At 27.1% G+C, this 18,573-nt stretch overlaps 3 protein-coding genes across 3 annotated transcripts; all 3 read left to right on the top strand.

Moving 5' to 3' along the window:
- The first annotated feature begins 1,226 nt into the window (after window positions 1-1,226).
- On the top strand, window positions 1,227-3,038 carry LOC114932029 (uncharacterized). Its single transcript, XM_029304202.2, has 7 exons — window positions 1,227-1,259; window positions 1,470-1,807; window positions 2,059-2,151; window positions 2,225-2,471; window positions 2,591-2,659; window positions 2,778-2,867; window positions 2,946-3,038. The coding sequence occupies exons 1-7, from the start codon at window positions 1,227-1,229 to the stop codon at window positions 3,015-3,017; spliced, it is 942 nt and encodes a 313-aa protein (XP_029160035.2). The 3' UTR covers window positions 3,018-3,038.
- Window positions 3,039-3,495: 457 nt separating this feature from the next.
- Window positions 3,496-5,612, top strand: LOC146725236 (uncharacterized). The gene is made up of 7 exons (XM_085483643.1): window positions 3,496-3,762; window positions 4,159-4,427; window positions 4,537-4,707; window positions 4,785-5,034; window positions 5,191-5,259; window positions 5,353-5,442; window positions 5,535-5,612. Exons 1-7 carry the CDS (start codon window positions 3,496-3,498, stop codon window positions 5,610-5,612), a joined length of 1,194 nt encoding a protein of 397 aa, XP_085339769.1.
- A 749-nt stretch (window positions 5,613-6,361) lies between these two features.
- LOC114932027 (uncharacterized) lies at window positions 6,362-8,784 on the top strand. Its single transcript, XM_085483637.1, has 5 exons — window positions 6,362-6,544; window positions 6,699-6,892; window positions 7,066-7,278; window positions 7,488-7,764; window positions 8,671-8,784. The coding sequence occupies exons 1-5, from the start codon at window positions 6,362-6,364 to the stop codon at window positions 8,782-8,784; spliced, it is 981 nt and encodes a 326-aa protein (XP_085339763.1).
- Window positions 8,785-18,573: the final 9,789 nt, after the last annotated feature.

The following is an 18,573-nucleotide window of genomic DNA, read 5'->3' as shown; positions in this document are numbered from 1 at the left end:
TCTTTCTTTTTCTTATTTGTAGTTTATTACGTCTATGGCCACTGTTTTAGTTATATTAATACAAGCACATACAAATAAGTAAACATTTTTATAAAATTATAATAAACATAATATTCAGACTCTGTAGACACATCATATATTTATTATATGTATAATACTTCATAAAATATACTGTACGTCATATAATATTTATTACGTAAAAAATTACATGACATATGTGATGTAATAAATATATTTTTGACAATCATATAAATTAAACTATTCACTTTTAAAGCCCGTAAATATATCATCGATTATTGAATTCTTAAAATAAATTTATTGAAAAACAAAATGACAAAATTTCATCCACGATTTTTTGTGCACAAAAAAGAGATTTTCTTTTCGATTATATTACATATCTCGTTTTTATTTTATATACTTATACTGTGTGAAAGTTAATATTAGTCATCTTATTACGGAGGCAAAGGAAATGCAAGGTAAAGATTAATATTTTTATTTTAGCTTTCACGTCAATTTTATATATCCGCATTATTATTTCTTCAAAAATTATACTTTATTTAATCAATTTTAACTATTTGATTGAATAATTATTTAATTTCTACAACTACGACAAAAATAAACATTTTGTGACCATTTTTTTATATTTTCCTACTTTTTAACTTTAAATTTAAGTCGATGGCTTATATCTCTTATTGCTATATAAAATTGTGTATATGTTATAGCATTATACAAATTTTAAAAACAAAAACACAAGTATAAAAAATATTCAAAATATCATATTCATGTTTGCAATAGCTTTCATAAAGACAGATCATATATTCATCATCGTGACCTATTTAAATGTATCGCCAAATATATTACATATAAACTTTAGCAGATCGATTGGTTTAATAATCCTAAGTGTTCTGACATTACAAATACCCACCATCATCACTTGAAACGTGGCTGTTCAGTTGGTATACGAAATATAGTTCGGAAACGAAGTAGTGTGCGCGATGACCAATAATATTCAAACTATTTTAACACCGCTTTTGATATTCAGTTACATATCTGGATTAAGAATCATCGAGTTTTCGACGAGTCGCCTTAAAACACGATTCTCTCTACTATATATATTGCTTTTTTGGTCAATTTATTTCTTTTTCTTAATAAGTATAATACCTTACATAATGAATTCCTATATTGACTTTTACATTTTCTTTTTTCTGAACGTTTCTATTTCGTTAATGTCAGTTATCTCAGGAATCTATTATAATAAGGTAAGAAAATATTATTACATAACTACATATATTAATAATAAAAAATTTTGAATGTATTTAAATAGCTTCAATGTTTAATAATGTAATTTGTTACGCTATACAATATTTACTTAGCAAAAAAATTGCTACAACGATATGAAATTTTTTATACACTTTGATATACCAGCATAAATTATTAGCAAGTTTCTTTTCACTATTTAATATTTATAGTATGCTTTTAAATATAAAGTTGTCAAGTTCTCAGATTTATTTTATTTATATACTCTCTTGCAACAGAAGTTTAAAAACTGTCTAAAGAGGATCGATATTGTCGATGATACTCTGGAGCAACTTGGAATAACGACAAATTATCAGAAATTGCGTATGAAAATACTATCGCTTGCCTTAGGGTGGTGCCTGATGATCATATTAATGATCTGTGTAGAGATTGTGTGGTTCAGACATGAATATAATTATAATATTACAGATGCTTCTCGTATTACTGTTGTACTACTTTATTGCCCTCACCTTAACTTCGTTAACGATTTGATTATTGTCAGTACTCTTGGGTTGGTACATACATATATATGTGTACATTGTATATATATATAAAAATTTTTTAAATCAAATATATAATAATTTATTTCAAAATATGTTATCAGTATTAATTGATTATGTATAAAAATTTAGATATTGATATAATAGAACAACACGTACATATCTCATAATAACATTATCATTAATTCTTTATATATAGATATATAGGATTAAAATTTGATCAAATTAATGAAAATTTTCGAGGGCTGATTAATGAATGTAGCATAGAACAGGTTTGGAAAAATCACGTGTTACGCTCGCATAATCGCAGACAAATAAAAACTTCAAGCAACAAATATATGACATGGATAATGATGTAAGAGTTAACATGAATTTAAGATAGTGTACAATGAAGTTTTGCAACAAAATTTATTATTGCATTTATACAGACATCTTCATTTGGAATTACGTAAAATATCTTGCGAAATAAATTCAATATTTGGAGTGCAGATGACATTCAAAATGGGATTGTATTTCGGACTTATAGGATCAACTTTGAAACATATATTTAGTACGAGTCTCGAAAATGATGTTAACGAAAAAAAGGAGTTTCTTACCATATTATTATTCTGGAATGTTGTGCACACTTCTCAAGTCCTTTTTATTAATTGTATATGTGAAAGTGTCAGCGTTAAGGTATCAATATTTTATGTTCAATTTCGATATATAATATATTCTTTATATATTTAATAATTAATAAATATTATAAAATTGCACTAATTCACTAACATGTATTTCATATATTTTAATTTTAGGCAAATGCAGTAGGAAATTTTATAAATACAATATTGTATTCCACCTGTGATGTTGAAGTTCGTGAAAATGTAAGTCTTATTGTACATATTTATATATTAACAATTAAAATAAGTTTATATTTAAATTTTTAAATCAAGATAGAAAATCAGAAAAATATATATTAAATAATATGTATTAATAATATAGATTTCACAGTTTCTGTTGCAAATAATTCAATTGCCACTCAAATTCTATGGGATTGGACTTTTCCAATTTGGCTTTAAATTTCTTTACGGAGTATGTAATGTTATATAAATATATTATAAATAATTAAACCCATAAAATATTAAATCAAAATATTTAATTGTATTGCAGTTCTCTAGTTCTGTCGCGACTATCGTGGTTATATTAGTACAAGTACATGCAAATAGCTATTGCTTCGTTTAATATCTATGCAAATAGCTATTAAAAAATGATGGTATAAAAAAGTGTATATTATGTAAAAATTTTTAAACGAATGTATATAATGGACAGTAAATAAATATTTGGTATGTAATATTATTTATATATTTTTTACAATATTTTCTTGACCAATCTTGTGCAAAAAATTAATTTTCCAAAAAAAACTACTGCGAAATACAAAACTCGTATTAAAATACGATATACTATCATATATGTATATTATTTATTATTCAAATATATAATTCTTTAAATTGAAACACATCGTCACACACATAGCGTAAATGAAAAGCAGAAATGTTAAAAAATCAATTTTTCGCCGTTTAACTTCTATTTACGTTGTATTATTTTAATTGTTTTGTATTTCAGCTCATTTGTATAGAATTCAGTGAATCAATTATATCAATACGTCTAAGTATGGCAGTTAAAGAGACCTGTTGTCGACAAGTATAGTTTTGTATCTGCCATGGCGACGAGCATTCGATCTCTTTTATCGCCGTTCCTGATAATAAGTTATGTGTGCGGTTTAAGAATTGTGGAGTTCCCTACAGGACACCTAAGATTTTGGTTCAGTCTTTTCTATATTCTCCTATTTTGGTCAACTTATTGTTTTCTTGTTATAAATAAAGGGCTATCTTATGTGCCTAAGTATTCCGCCGAATATAGGCTTTACGTTTCACTGAACATATTCATAACTCTATTATCAATGCTTCTTGGAGTGTATCATGATAAGGTAGGACAATGTTAATATGTATATTCTCACACACATCACATTGACAATATATGTATAATCATAATTGCGTATTCGAATAGAGTATGTAATTAAATAACAATAAAATCTTTATTTACAGATTTTTATAGTAATTTTAAGAGAATTTATAACGTAAAGAGACTTATTTTCCATAGTAATGTAGCATAAATTCTTGTGACATATTCAGCAAAATTTTTCTATTAACTCATTTTAATAACAATTAATTTAATTATAATTTTATTCAATTATGATTTAAACATAAAATGTTTATAATATTCTTGCATAGACAATTCTTTAAAATAATTAGATGTAAATTAACGTGTTGGGTTTTCACAAAATTTTACTGTTTAATTACTGCAATTTTTTCTTTGTTTTAAGAAATTTGGGAACTGTCTGAAGAAACTTGCTATTATGGATAACACATTAGAAACACTCAAAACAACGATGGATTATCAGAAATTAAATAAAAAAATAGTGTGGATTATTTTAGGATGGGCAACAATAGCCTTATTACTAAATTATAGCGACTACATACGATGGCGACATATATGTTACGATTCTCTAACATCTATCTATTTACCATTTATTTTAAATCATTGTTCCCTTATCAATATCATTAATGACTTGATTTTTGCGAGTATTCTAGGGTTAGTTTTTTTTTTTTACGTATACGAAAAACTATTACATAAATATTAATCTATATTTACTTGTATTTTAAAATAATTTTCGTTATTCACTGTTCTCTTCTATTTTTAGATATATAGGATTCAAGTACGATCAAGTTAACAAGTACCTACATGAACTGACAACAGGGAATATACGAGGAGTAAGGCGAGCTTGGGAAAGTTCTATATTGCATTCGCAGCAGCGCAATTTTCCAAATGCAAACAGCATTCCAAACAGCAAATATATGACATGGATCGTAATGTGAATGTTTATTTAAATTTAACTATTATTATATATTATTATCACGCAATAAGATTTAATATTGTGTTTATGCACAGACATCTTCATCTGGAATTGCATAAAATATCTCGTGAAGTAAACTCAATATTCGAAGTAGAAATGACTTTCAAGATGGTATGTTATTTCGGTTTTATAGCAGAATTATTTCGTGAGCTTTTCACGATATTCATCAGAGATTACGACGCTAACGAAAGAATCTTAATGATCACAATAATCACATTTTGGCTAGCATGGTACATCTGCAGAATAATTCTGATAAATTATATATGCGAGCGAGTTAGCGCCAAGGTATATCGATTCTACATTCAAATTTAAATTATATATTTGAATTTTTTTAAACAATCTTGTTTTAAATACTACAAGTGTTTTCAAATGTTGCTTGATTGCTTTAAAGTTTATAATAATTTTATTCCAAATAATATTAATTTGATTCTAATTTTTTAGGCAAATGCAACAAGCGACATGTTAAGTAAAATATCATATTTCACTCGCGATGTGGAAGAACGTGAAAATGTAAGCTTCAATTTTAAAAGAGACTCAACAAATCGTAATTTAACTTTTTGCAAGCAGAAAATTAATAATATATGATCTATTATCTTAATACAGATCCTACAATTTTTATTGCAAACAATGCAAGCGCCACTCAGGTTTTGCGGGCTTGGACTTTTTCAATTTGGCTATAAATTTCTTTATAGGGTGCGTAAATAATTAATTATATATTATTTGTAAACATCTATGCATCTTTGATAAATATTTAAATATTGATTTTAAATATTTATTTCTTTTAGTACTTTGAGTGCATTTTGACTCTTGCAATTATATTAATACAAGCAAACAGATTTAAGAAAACAAATGTTTACAGGTAATGTAATATATAAAACAATGTAAATATCATAATATTCTATATTCAACTTTTTGTTGAAATTTAATATTTTTCTTTTTTTATAGCAACTATTGCAAAACATGAGATAAATATTTTTTACATCATTTTATGAAAATTGTATTTTTCCTTTCATTCTTCTTCGTATAATTTACTTTTTGTAATTTTATATATTTTATATTAAAAAATTGTCCAAAATATAGCTTTTATTAAAAAATAAGAATGGCGATATAATAAAGAAAATAACTTGATTTATTTCATTACATTAATTATCAGCTAATATAGTTTAATACTAATTGGATGCTGAAGTTGTCAAAAGAAATAAACGAACGTGTAATAAATTAATTATTGTTCATAATTAGATGAGCTTATTAACACCTTCGTTTTTATGCACATAAATTTATTGTATAATAAGCATTATTATTCGCTTATTTATCAAAAACATGTTGTTGAATACATCATTATTAATTCGTTATTAAATTCAGTTCGTATATACATATGTATATTAGTAATAATATTATCTGAACATTGCATCAATTCATGTAACGTTATAATGTTAAACACATGAATAAAAAGTTTTGCAAAGTTAGTTATAAATCCGTTAGTAGAGAAGATACTAGAGATAAAAATGACAGAAAACGTAAAAATATAATGATAATGTCAATCGTGTATAAAAAAATATTTTTCGAGATTTATATCATGAAAAATTAAATTTCATACAAATCGTATGCAATCATGAATAATAGAAAGCATAAATTTCAATATATTTTATCGAAGATCGATGACAAACCTCCGCATTTCAATGTATCGGCCTATTTTAAAGAGTTTGACTTGCAACGAGATGCTGAACGAGTTAAAGAAATAGATAAAGAGAATGTAAATCTGTTGAAAAAAATCAACAGAATTCATCGATTAGGGGTTAGTATCGTCATATCGCTCATTGTAAAATTAGAATAATTTTATACATATTATATACCACGTAATATATATATATATATATATATGTTAAAAAATTTGGATAAATAAAGCATGGCAATGTTAATTAAAATAAATTCTGATTTTCTATTTTTAGGGACACGTAGATTGTTGGGCACCAGATATCGAGTATAAATCAAAGCTTGAGAATCAAAATCTTAAAAACAAAATAATTATGCGGGAAAATGAAATTATGCTGAAGAAAATTCGTCAAGTGGAAAGTGAATATCCTACTCGTGAGTTTTTGAAGGACTGGAAAAGTATGCACGAGGCAGTAGAACATCGTGCAAGGTTAATCAATTAATATCCCAATACCAAAGATTTTGCTTTAAGTAATTTTGTCTTACAAATTTACCTATAAAACTCTTTTTTGCAATCGAACTTTGCTTTATCGTAAGTGTAACGTAAAGCAAATACAGATTACGTTTTCACAAATATGATATAAAATTTCTGATATAACGCAGATACGTTTCGGTGATTGAAAGACTGTCCAGTTCATCACAAGTACAAAAGCAATTGGCCGAGAAGAGTCAAACGAGATGCTTCTTCGATATTGGACTTAAAGGAGAAAATCAAAAATTAGGGCGTATAGTGTTTGAACTCTACAACGATATCGTACCACGTACATGCGAGAACTTCGCGGCTTTTTGCCGTGGGATAAATGGATTGTCATATAAGTATATCAATTATTACCATATGTCATATAAGTGTATAAATTATTACCATCTGTCATATACAAGTTTGACATTAAAATTTCGCGACATACATATAACAATTGTAATGTTTTTAAAGCATATGTCCGAACTTGATTGAGAAATCCATTAATGATATCGAGGTGTCAGCTCTTATGGAAATACTTGGTGCAAAAAACTTGTTAAACTTCTAGGAACACTCCATTTCATCGTATCGTCTCTGGCTACTGGTGCCAAGGAGGAGATGTCACAAAGTTTGACGGTACTGGCGGTACCTCTATATACGGTGACTCATTCGATAAGGAAAACTCCAATCTACGGCATATGGAACCCGGCATACTGTCTATGTGCGATAACGATGATGGCAGAAACGATTCAAAGTTTAATCTTGCGTTTAAACGCTTGAAAACCGTGGATGGAGACAGGGTCGTTTTTGGTCGAGTAATAGGCGGAATGAGAAACATTTACAAGGTAATGTTGGACATTTCTTGTTGGTAATCCAGAACTTTGCTCAAATGTGCAATGTTACTGGTGCAGTAATGCAATGTCGTATATCGTCAGTATTGTTAAGCTTTAAGTATACAGCTCGAGTTGCCTGACAAAATCGTAAAGAAACTTCGTTTAATCGTATTATACAAGTAAAACTGTCGTGTTTTAGAAGCAAACAGTATTTTTTGCGCGTTAAAAAAAAAAATTTAATTACATTTTATAATTAAACGTCTTATTTTCTTTCACATACAATACTTTATTTTCCTTTTTATACTTTATTATCTGTCCAGTTTATGAAAATTTAATTTATTATTTCATCTGTAATATGCACGTTAAATTGAAAAATATATTTAATTCGATCGATTTGCATCAACAGAATACATGTCGCCATCTAACGGGTAGCTTGTAAATTATCACGTACAAATATTAATCGTAGTTTAGATTTTTTTATAGTTATTATATACCTAATTTATTAAATTAGATTTATCGCTCATTTAATTATATAAAAAATTAATTATTTTATAATGATAAATCTCAAGTTTTATTTTAACTTTGTGAACGTTTTAAAAAATCAATACATACACACACACACATATGTACATATATATACATATGCATATACATATATGTAATAAAATTATTTTATATTTCATTTTTTATCTTCTGTATATAGCACAAGTATAATATTGTCATATTTTACAACGCAATAGTTGACAAATTATTCTAGAAATATTTCAAATAGAATATATTTCTTTCCTCTTATTTTTCTTCCGAATAAAAACTTTGTATCACGCGGTATCGTTTTACAAAAGATTTAATTATCGTCCGCGCGTTTAAATTCAACCGCATAGTAGTGGTAAACTGTTGATATCTACCATGATTAAATAGATTGAGGAATTTGGTACGAAGACCGGAAAGCCAATAAAATCGGTGATTGTGTTAAATTGCGGAGTCCTGTCGACGAAACGTCCCCATGAAAAGCTGTCTAAACCACAAATATAACTAGCCAGCCTGCATTATCTCCATAAGTGAAAATATAATTTATCGCATAATAGAATTGTGTGCATCAATAATTATAATTTCGGCATTATTTTCATCAGAAATTCTCGCAATTGTGAATTGAGTATAACGTAAGATGTATATACTACTTTCGCAAAAGAAACAGTAAATATTAAACGTGTTTAGTCATTACAAATTTTTTCAAGTGTTATATTAACTAAATATAGCTGATAACACACACACACTAACATAAAATATAAAAAATAGCATTCTTAAAAAATTCTTGCAAGATTTAAGCTCTACTTTGCTTCATTGCTTATTTGCTTTAGACATCAATTTACGGATCTGTAAATACATATTTAATTGCATTTTACGTGCATTCAAAGTTTGATTTTATTGATTTGCGAAAGCATCAAAATTCTACATCACCATTATAAATGCAACCCAACGTCTCTAATATGGAATGCCTGTGATGCGAAGTATTCATATTTGACTCGACTTGTTAACGTTAATTAGAATCCTGAATGAACGAGACTGAATAAAAAGCTCGATATTAAAAATTGCATTAGTATGTATGAGGGCTTTTTAACACGTGCCAGCGAGATTTTCTCGAATATTTCTCAACTTTTAATCAAACATCTTTCATTAAATGTTTTTCATGCAACGTTAAAGTAACCATTTCATAATATAGGCATATGTTCCATAAAAAGCATAAAAATAAATTAAATAAAAATGCATTCAATCAATACAAACAGATATGCAAGCAACAACAAGTAAATAAATATATAATAATAATACACATGCATATGGAAATATAAATTAAATATTGTATAACGCACATAAATTGCAACAATGCCATTTTAAATGCACGTCATATGGTTTAAAAATAAAAATTTGCGTGTTGGTTTAATCTTAATTAAATAAACTAGAATATTTCAAAATATATGCAAAACTCGTTTTTTTTCTACTTTTATTATATAGGAAAATTTATTTTTTATTTATTTTTTTTTTTTATTATATAAGAAAATTAATTTAGAAAGAATTTTTTTAATAAAATATCTAAACTGCGTTTTAGAAGCTTTGAATTTTTTTAAGTTTTATTTCAATTTAATTAAAATAATCACCATGCCAAGTGTTAGTTTTGTAATATATAAATAAAGTAGAAAATCCGTAAAGAAAATGACGCGCACAGAAAAACGCAAAGTAAGAGCATGTTCTTTTCCAACTCAATTTTGAGCAAGATTGAAGAATATGAATTTTGCTTTATATCCTTGTTTGTTTCACGACTAACTGTAATGGAATCAGGATAATCAGCATGAATAACAGACAGAAGTTTTCCTTGCGGACTCGTCTGAGCTTTATGCTTCTCATTTTACGGTCGCATTATGCACGCGGTGCATTCAATTTTTTACGATTCTGAAAGATTTGCTGGTTGTTCCCAACTGCAAGCAACAACCATCATATATCGATTGCAAACCGCAGCTGAATATTCCTAACGTCCATCGGGATGTTCATTTTCCGATTTCTCGTATGTCCTATATTCCGCAAAATGATACACAGTCTGTATTTACAAACATAAATCCGACCATTATTCTTGCGTATGTATCGTAGCAATAAAAGATTATCCCTTTCGTCCTCTTTTTTATCCATTTTCTTTTTATTTCTCGCTCGGACATAAAAAGTATTTTGATTTTGGTTTTAAATAGGACTGTAGTTATACAAATAAAAACCTAAAGCAATATAAGATATAAAAATTAAGTCAAGAAAAAGATTGAGGATATTAAATTAAAAGAATATTATTATAATTAATTTCTAATTAGAACAAAATTAGAAATGCTCTTCTTTAAATGATTCACTAATTTTACATTTTCATTTGTGAACACATGTGTGTAATTGCTGCAGATTTATTTGAATATTTAAAACAATCTAAAGAGTACATATTCTTACCACGAATGTGTGTATGTGCGTGCATTTATCGTATACTTTGGTTTCACTTTTTTTATTATTTATATTATTTATTTCCGTACCTTTCAAAAAATAATAATAACGCTTTCATTTGATATTGCGAAAACAACAATTGCGTCCAGATTTATTTGTGAAGCATAACGCAGTCGTACCGCAATATTATAAGGGAAATTGTTATTATTGCCTGTTTCAACAATTCCACTTTGTATTTATCATATTTCAGTTGCTTCAATAATTATTTATTACGCGACGTCGCATTATTTATTATTACCTCTCGACGTATACTTTAAACATGTATTATACTGTAGTTATTAAATTTGCGAACTACGAAAATTGTCACTGATTGTGAGACTGTTACGACAGTTATATCACAATGGCGCTGCCATGATAATTAATACTACAATCCTCCAATCAGATAGTGACAATTATTATTACATTAAAACAATTAATTGACGCAAAGATCATCGTACCATGAAAATCTCTTCAATGGACGTCACAGTAATTATAACGCGTTAATCATCACGATTATCAATATCGTTGATCACGACTATTTCAAGCACAAAACAGCTGTTTACTTGAATTATATAATGATCAAACAGCATTTTTATATATTTTGAATATTATATATATATATATAATTTATATTTATATATTTATTATATATATATATATATATAATTTATATTTATATATTTATTATATATATATATATATATATTTATAAATATTATACATATATTTTTAAAACAATATATTATATGTATAACATAACTGCAAATTATAATATAAAAGATAAAATATCTTTTCTTAAAAAAGTAATGAGAGAAAGAGAGAGATTCAAATATACACATTACCTAAAATTCTCGGCTGAATTATATCCATTGTGTGACATATAATAAGGCTATTTTTATTATTACAATTATGACGGGTTTGTGATGCTTGATATGGAATTCTTTCTCTTTTTGTCAGCCACATATATAACAATTCGCAACTAAAGTACAGGTATAATAGCTTTCCATCAATGATTAGAAGCAATTGTCTGTTTTGTATGTGAAATTAAGCAACCGCACGTTGTTATGTTCACGTGATCGGGATGGTTAAACGTACTCGCGTCATCGTTATCGTTATATGTTTGTCGTATATGTGAATTACACTTTTTATCAGGGTTCTTTTGATTCGCACCCACGCGGAGATGGCTTTGCTGCTATTCAAGCGACTTAATATTTTTCAATCATATGGCAAAAGAAATAGAGAAAGAGAGAGTGAGAAACAAGAGGGAAGATAATATATAGATGCATGTACACGTATGTGAATGCGTCGTTTTAATTCTTGTCTCGTTTGCTCAACGCGTGCACCGTTTAACAAAGGCATCTCTACGTGGATAAATAAGAAAATATTTTTATGATCTCTCGTTTACGGACTTCTTTATGACATGTATGTGCATATAAATGCAAAGAATGCTATTTCCGAGAAGTATGATGAAGGTGTATTTCAAAAGGCATTATAATATATATATATATAGAATGTTAAAAAATAACAAAATATATTTTTAAATTCAACCTCATGCGTTAAAATTAAAATTATTCTCTTTTTTTTATATTGCATTCTTTAATATATCTTCTAGTAAAAGAAAGATTAACAATAATCAGAATTACGTTTAGTATCAAATATTATAAGACGCCTAAATATACGTTTAAATATTGATAATTATTTTTGCAAAATCGCCATAAATATGATTTGCTCAGAAATAAATAAATAAATATATATAATATATATATATATATATATATATATATATATTATATATATATATATTTATTTATTTATTTCTGAGCGAGTCATATTTATGGCAATCTTATTAAATTTTAAAAAATTTTTGAGAACGTTTAAAGAGTGTTTTCGTAAAATGAGATTACTGAATTATATACCTTTAAGTAATCTTACTAATAAACAGTTTCTTAACGTATTAAAGCGATTAAAATGTATATTAAAAGTATTATTTCTATTAAAAAGTTTTGAAATTTAAATTAACATTAATTAAATTATTCTTTAATTAAATTATTCTTTAATTACACGGAATTATATAAAATCTCATTGTACACGTTAAATTTAAATCTGCTTAAATTTTCGTAAAACAAAAATTACAAACTTGCTAATATACGCAAAATAATAAAATTAAAATATAAAAATAAAAATATGGAAATAAATAACAACAAAAATGTTAAAAAATAACAAAATATATTTTTAAATTCAACTTCATGCGTTAAAATTAAAATTATTCTCTTTTTTTATATTGCATTCTTTAATATATTTTCTAGTAAGAGAAAGATTAACAATAATCAGAATTACGTTTAGTATCAAATATTATAAGACGCCTAAATATATTTAAATATTGATAATTATTTCTGCACAATTTTAATGTGCATTATTCTGATCTTTGCACTACTTTAATTAGAAATTAATTGAAAAAGATCAATTTGCGCGAACATAAGCGCGTTCAACAAAGCATTAAGGTTAATAATCAAATTTAATTATTATGCCCAGAAACCGTATGATAAGTGAGATGTCTCTTCTCGTTTCGCGTTTACATGCGTGCAGATTGGCTCATCTTTTTTTATTAATTTCTCTTTAATTATTTGCGAAGATCGCAAAACGGACTTTTCCACTCATTGATAGATACTTAGATCTCAGAATACATTGATTAATTACGACTGATGAAAAAAATTGAAATAGCATTTGAAATATCGGTCTGTTCTGTATTCGCAATATTTTCTTGTAACTTGAAAATGTCATTTACAAATGCCTCTATTTTGATATTGCGTTTGATAGCTCGCAGTATTAAACAAATCGAGTTTAAGTGTAATAAATCGTCCAAAAATATATGGATGTTTTTTTGTCACATATCACAGATATATAAACAAGGACATATTACTGTGTTACGTCTTACACGTCGTTTAATATTTTTCATACGATATATCAAAATATTGGATTTAATGTAATATTGTAATTCGTTACACGTGTAAGTATGATCACTGATTGATTTATTGTGCGAGAACGCACACATACAATTTCATAAGATTTATATTCATTATTTACATATTTTTGTGTTTTTTTATTGCATAACGAAATATCAATAAAAACTACGCAAAACATTTAAAAACGATAAAAAATTTAAACTTATAAACATAAATGGAAAGAAATAAAAAATATTTCGCTAGAATGCTATGTAAAAACTGATAATGATTAAAATTGATTGGCAAAAAAGAAGAATTTTTCCAAGCTTTAATAAAAATATTGTCATTTCTTTCTTTTTAATGTATAAATAGAAATATTTCCATATTTTCATATTTTCGATGTATTAAAGAATAATTTTGCAGAACAGTAATTGTGTGCGAAAATATTATGAGAAAACTTATTGATAATATCACCTATTGAAAATTTTGATTTTAGAACATTGTAATTGATCAATCTCTCGTGTATATAAATAACAAAAATATATAACAAAAATTAAAGTAAGAAAGTAAAAGTACAGAAATAAAGTAATTATATTACAAGTAGATTATACCGATATGTTGGAGAATATAAAGGCTATTTATTATGTTTCTTCGTTATATTCTCATATTTCATGGACGAAGAAAATTGGAAGATGTTTATATATTATGCATTTATATATATATATATATTGAAAATAAATCGATATGTATTTATTCATCCATATATATGTAAAAAAAAAGAATAAAAAAAATCGCACAAGTTGAAAAACTGGAAAAATTATTTTAAGCTAGAATTTTATTGTGTCACTAAGCGAAATTTGTTTAATTAATAATACGAATAAAATTAATGATTAATAGACTGCGGATGCGTTACCTAAACTATCTAGCGAAAATTCACAAAGAGACACAGAAGGAAAAATATTAATCTTTCAATTTTAATTCGCCGCTCAAAATAAACCATTCCAAACTGACGCCGTCGGCCGTAGGGCCGGAAGGAAATTGAAATTGATCTGCATACAATCGGAGAAAAAATGAGAAAGTATCCGGCAAAACTCATTTCCGATACGTTCGTCATATATAAATGACAATTTGCAATTGGTTTGAAATAAAAATATAAATTGTACGTTTTGCGAAAGCAAGTATATTTTTGCAAATATTGTGAAAAAAAACTGTGCATTTGATTCTATATGTAACTCTATTACTGTGTGATTTAAATGAAGCCGTAAATGTAATATATTCTTTATGAAGCTAAAAAAATGATTAAAATCCGCGGTTGTAAAGTTTTCACTTTAGAATCCCAGTTCCAAGTAAAATAGAGTTTAATCACATTATCTTTAATTAAAATATAATCAATATTATATAGTATATCAATATTATATCGAGTTACAAGAATATGTAACTATACAACTTTCCAAATTCCCATATATTTTATTCATAAAAGAAGTAGTTTTTATATAATGTAGTTTATATATATTATATATATATATATATATATATATATATATGTAATTTATATATTATATTTATTATTATATATATTTATATATATTTACATATAATTTATATATAATATATATATAATATATAATAATAAATATAATATATAATATATAATGTATTGTAGTTTCTATATATCTAAAAAAATAACAAGAGAGAAAGAAGAATGATACCCAAATAAATTTTGGCAGTAATATAAAGGACGACTTTTATAAACCGATTGAAGAATAATTTCTGGTGAAATTCTTTCACACATATTTCAATAACGTTTCTGCATATATTATATTATCTTGGGGCGCACCGATATTTTGCGGTAATGAAACGCGCACGATTACTGACCGCTCATACCGCCAAACGAAATAATCGAAATACCTTTATGAGATTACCTAATCGTCGGATCCGTCGAAATGCGGTAAACTCTGCGGGCCCGTGCGCTCGGAAAATTAGGTCGCTAATTGTATAGAATTCGCGCGCGCATTCGAATCGCTTCCGCATGGAACGCAAATGGACGAACGCCGCGTTGGATCGTTTTGATCGCCGATTAAAGCCCTCGGACGCGTTTCCATCTCGTTCAAAGAGCTCTCTTAACTCTTGATTCGACATTATTAACGTATCCGGCCAACTTAATTACCGCTCGACCAAGAGTTATTCTCCGCGAATTTCCCGGCTGTTGCGTCTGTCGGCTCGAGAACGGAAAGAAAAACAGCAAAAACGCGGAATGCAGTTTTCTTTCATTAGTTTTATATGTAGTTTGAGTAATACACTGAAAACAAATTATTTGACTTTACGAAATCTGCGGTCGAATACGTGCGAATAGATATCAATGTATAATAAGAATTAAATATTTTGTTAAAAACGAAATATTTAGTTCTTATTACGTGGACATTGCAATTAAACAAAATATTTGGTTACTTTAGTTAAAATATTTGATTAAACAAAATATTTAGCCTTTGCGAATACAATTAATTTTCTTGTATATATTTCGATCGTACATATGATATATACATATATGACGTTGATATTTCAAGATGGATCTATTAGATATATCATATATTGATGAAGTCAAGGCAAGCGGAAGAATTTCGTGTCTTACAAATTCTTTGATCAATTTTTGATAAAAATATTGCGAATAAGTAATCTTATTAGTCACACCATTTAATATTTTTATTCCGAAAAAATTGGAGATAAATTTGATAATAAACATGTTCATTGTTTTCCATTTTTCGAGAATCTGTATATTCTCAATAAACCTTCTCGACTGTTTGACGTTAATTTTCCAGAAAGCTTCGCAAGTAGAGTCAATTTTTCGGTTGCGCTCTTCATGCATATGTAAATTTGCACTCGCGAAGAATATTTCATGAATATTTCAATATCCGAATGGAGAGGGGCATAGTAAAAACTCTTTCCTTTTTATCTCTCAAAAATTCTAGATATCTCTCGCAGAATCTTTTCTGTTTAAGACGGGTTATTTATAAAGTATTTATAAAGTTGTCCTTATATATAAGAGATATGCAAAATTTTTTTTTTTAAATTATATATAAATATATATGTAGATGAGTGATAATAAGTTGTATATGAATATACATATATACCATGAAAACATATTAAATAAATATGTCACCAGTTTTTATTAATATAAACGAGTTTTATTAATATTAAAATAAAAATAAATCGGATATTTTTATAAAAATACCTACTGACGTAACAAGCGGAAAAAGTTTGATGCAATTTTCTCGCGATTAAATTTACGTCTCTCATGTTCTCGCCATAATGAAGTGGTACATCATTCTCTGAATTTAATTGGAATTAAAGACTTCTTAATTAAAAACCGTCAGCCTGGAAACACGAATTTTAATATACTTATAAACATAAATACATATTTCGACATATGCATATACTTGTTATCTTTCTCATTAAACACATTTAAATTTGTAGAAGAAAATGTTCCTAATTACAAGATTTATACAATTGAATAATAAATCTAATTTAATAATAACTCTAAAATATCGAGAAAGCGCGCGCGCGCGTTTATGCAATTATTTATAATACATTTTATATTTGAAAATTAATTTTAAATTAAGGAAGACACGGCAATTATATAGTTCATTGAATCAATGAAAAAATTTGATATTTATCACAGCATTATTATCTAGCATTTTAATTGTACATATATTGAATTCGATTGCATGGTATTGCGTTGAACTTTTGTCGGCTTGTAATTCGACGTAACTTCGTACATTTCTACTAATTGCTTAAAAGATCATTTAGCTTTGAATGCTTCACTCGACGAGACGTAACGACTCCGGCCAATTTCGCATTGGAATGTACGCTTTGAACATGAAGAATGCAACATTTAATGGCACTGGTTCCTCTCTCTCTCCGACAAGAGTTTAAAGTCCCAGCTTTGTATAGGGAACCAAGCAAAACCGATCTGGAAATATATTGTACGAAGTAGCAGCGAAAACACAAAGAGTTTCCTACACATATACTTATCCTGTTCGCGGAAAAGAATGTCGCGAAAATTGAACCGACGCGAAAAACGATTGCGAAGCAACTATATTTGTCGTGTCTTTTGAACTGAATGCAAACACAGGTGGAATAATCAAATGCAGTTAAAAGAGATGCCATTTCTCATATCGGTACGTTTCACACAAATTATTCCTTCCAACCGTAAATTTCCGCAATACGTCTCCATAAATTCCCCGTACAATATATTACTTTTCTTTCCTTTGATCCGCATTATAATATTTGTAGTAACACTACGCAATATATATGTGCATACTATGTTTTTGCGTTTGCAAAAATTATTAATACCTATACATACGAAAATTAATTTATTAGTTAAATTTTATATTATTATAAAATAATTGAATATAATAATTCAATTATATTACTATAAAATTAATATGAAGAATGTAAATTTAAAAAGAGCACTCTTTCACTTTCTCTATCCCTTGAAAATTTTAATTATTTCGATAAATATGTGCTGTTACTATTTCAATAAATGCAAAAATATTGCAAAATTATATTATTGTTAGATTAAATAAATGTTAACAAAAAAAATCATAAAATTATTCCGATTATCTCATCGATCTATCATCGCCGTTTTAATTATAATCAGTTTTCTCTCTGAATCTCCTCGCAGATCTTAGCTTCTCTCCTCTACATTTTTTTGTAAAATACCTGGGAATATCTATAATTAAATAATCATTTATCGCTGAAAAATATGAGGCGTTTCACAAGAGATAGCTTGGTCAAACAGTCCATACACACAAGACTAACTTCAAGATACACCGAACAGGAAAGTTTCAAGCCCAGCTTTAAACATGCCACGGGC

The sequence above is a fragment of the Nylanderia fulva genome, unplaced genomic scaffold (assembly GCF_048542155.1).
Source record: "Nylanderia fulva isolate GAGA-0341 unplaced genomic scaffold, ASM4854215v1 Scaffold10, whole genome shotgun sequence".
Taxonomy (NCBI): domain Eukaryota; kingdom Metazoa; phylum Arthropoda; class Insecta; order Hymenoptera; family Formicidae; genus Nylanderia; species Nylanderia fulva.
This window is presented reverse-complemented; position numbering and strand designations above follow the sequence as displayed.

Bases quoted from the DNA above. Each gene is read 5' to 3' on its own strand.
- LOC146725236 (XM_085483643.1), top strand. From the start codon at position 3,496: ATGGCGACGAGCATTCGATCTCTTTTATCGCCGTTCCTGATAATAAGT. The intron at 5,035-5,190 runs GTATATCGATTC...CTAATTTTTTAG, and splicing joins GCGAGCGAGTTAGCGCCAAG to GCAAATGCAACAAGCGACAT. The intron at 5,260-5,352 runs GTAAGCTTCAAT...ATCTTAATACAG, and splicing joins ATGTGGAAGAACGTGAAAAT to ATCCTACAATTTTTATTGCA.
- LOC114932029 (XM_029304202.2), top strand. From the start codon at position 1,227: ATGTCAGTTATCTCAGGAATCTATTATAATAAG. The intron at 1,260-1,469 runs GTAAGAAAATAT...TAATATTTATAG, and splicing joins CAGGAATCTATTATAATAAG to TATGCTTTTAAATATAAAGT. The intron at 2,868-2,945 runs GTATGTAATGTT...ATTGTATTGCAG, and splicing joins GCTTTAAATTTCTTTACGGA to TTCTCTAGTTCTGTCGCGAC.
- LOC114932027 (XM_085483637.1), top strand. From the start codon at position 6,362: ATGAATAATAGAAAGCATAAATTTCAATATATTTTATCGAAGATCGAT. The intron at 7,279-7,487 runs GTATATCAATTA...TTAAACTTCTAG, and splicing joins ATAAATGGATTGTCATATAA to GAACACTCCATTTCATCGTA. The intron at 7,765-8,670 runs GTAATGTTGGAC...ATGATTAAATAG, and splicing joins GAATGAGAAACATTTACAAG to ATTGAGGAATTTGGTACGAA.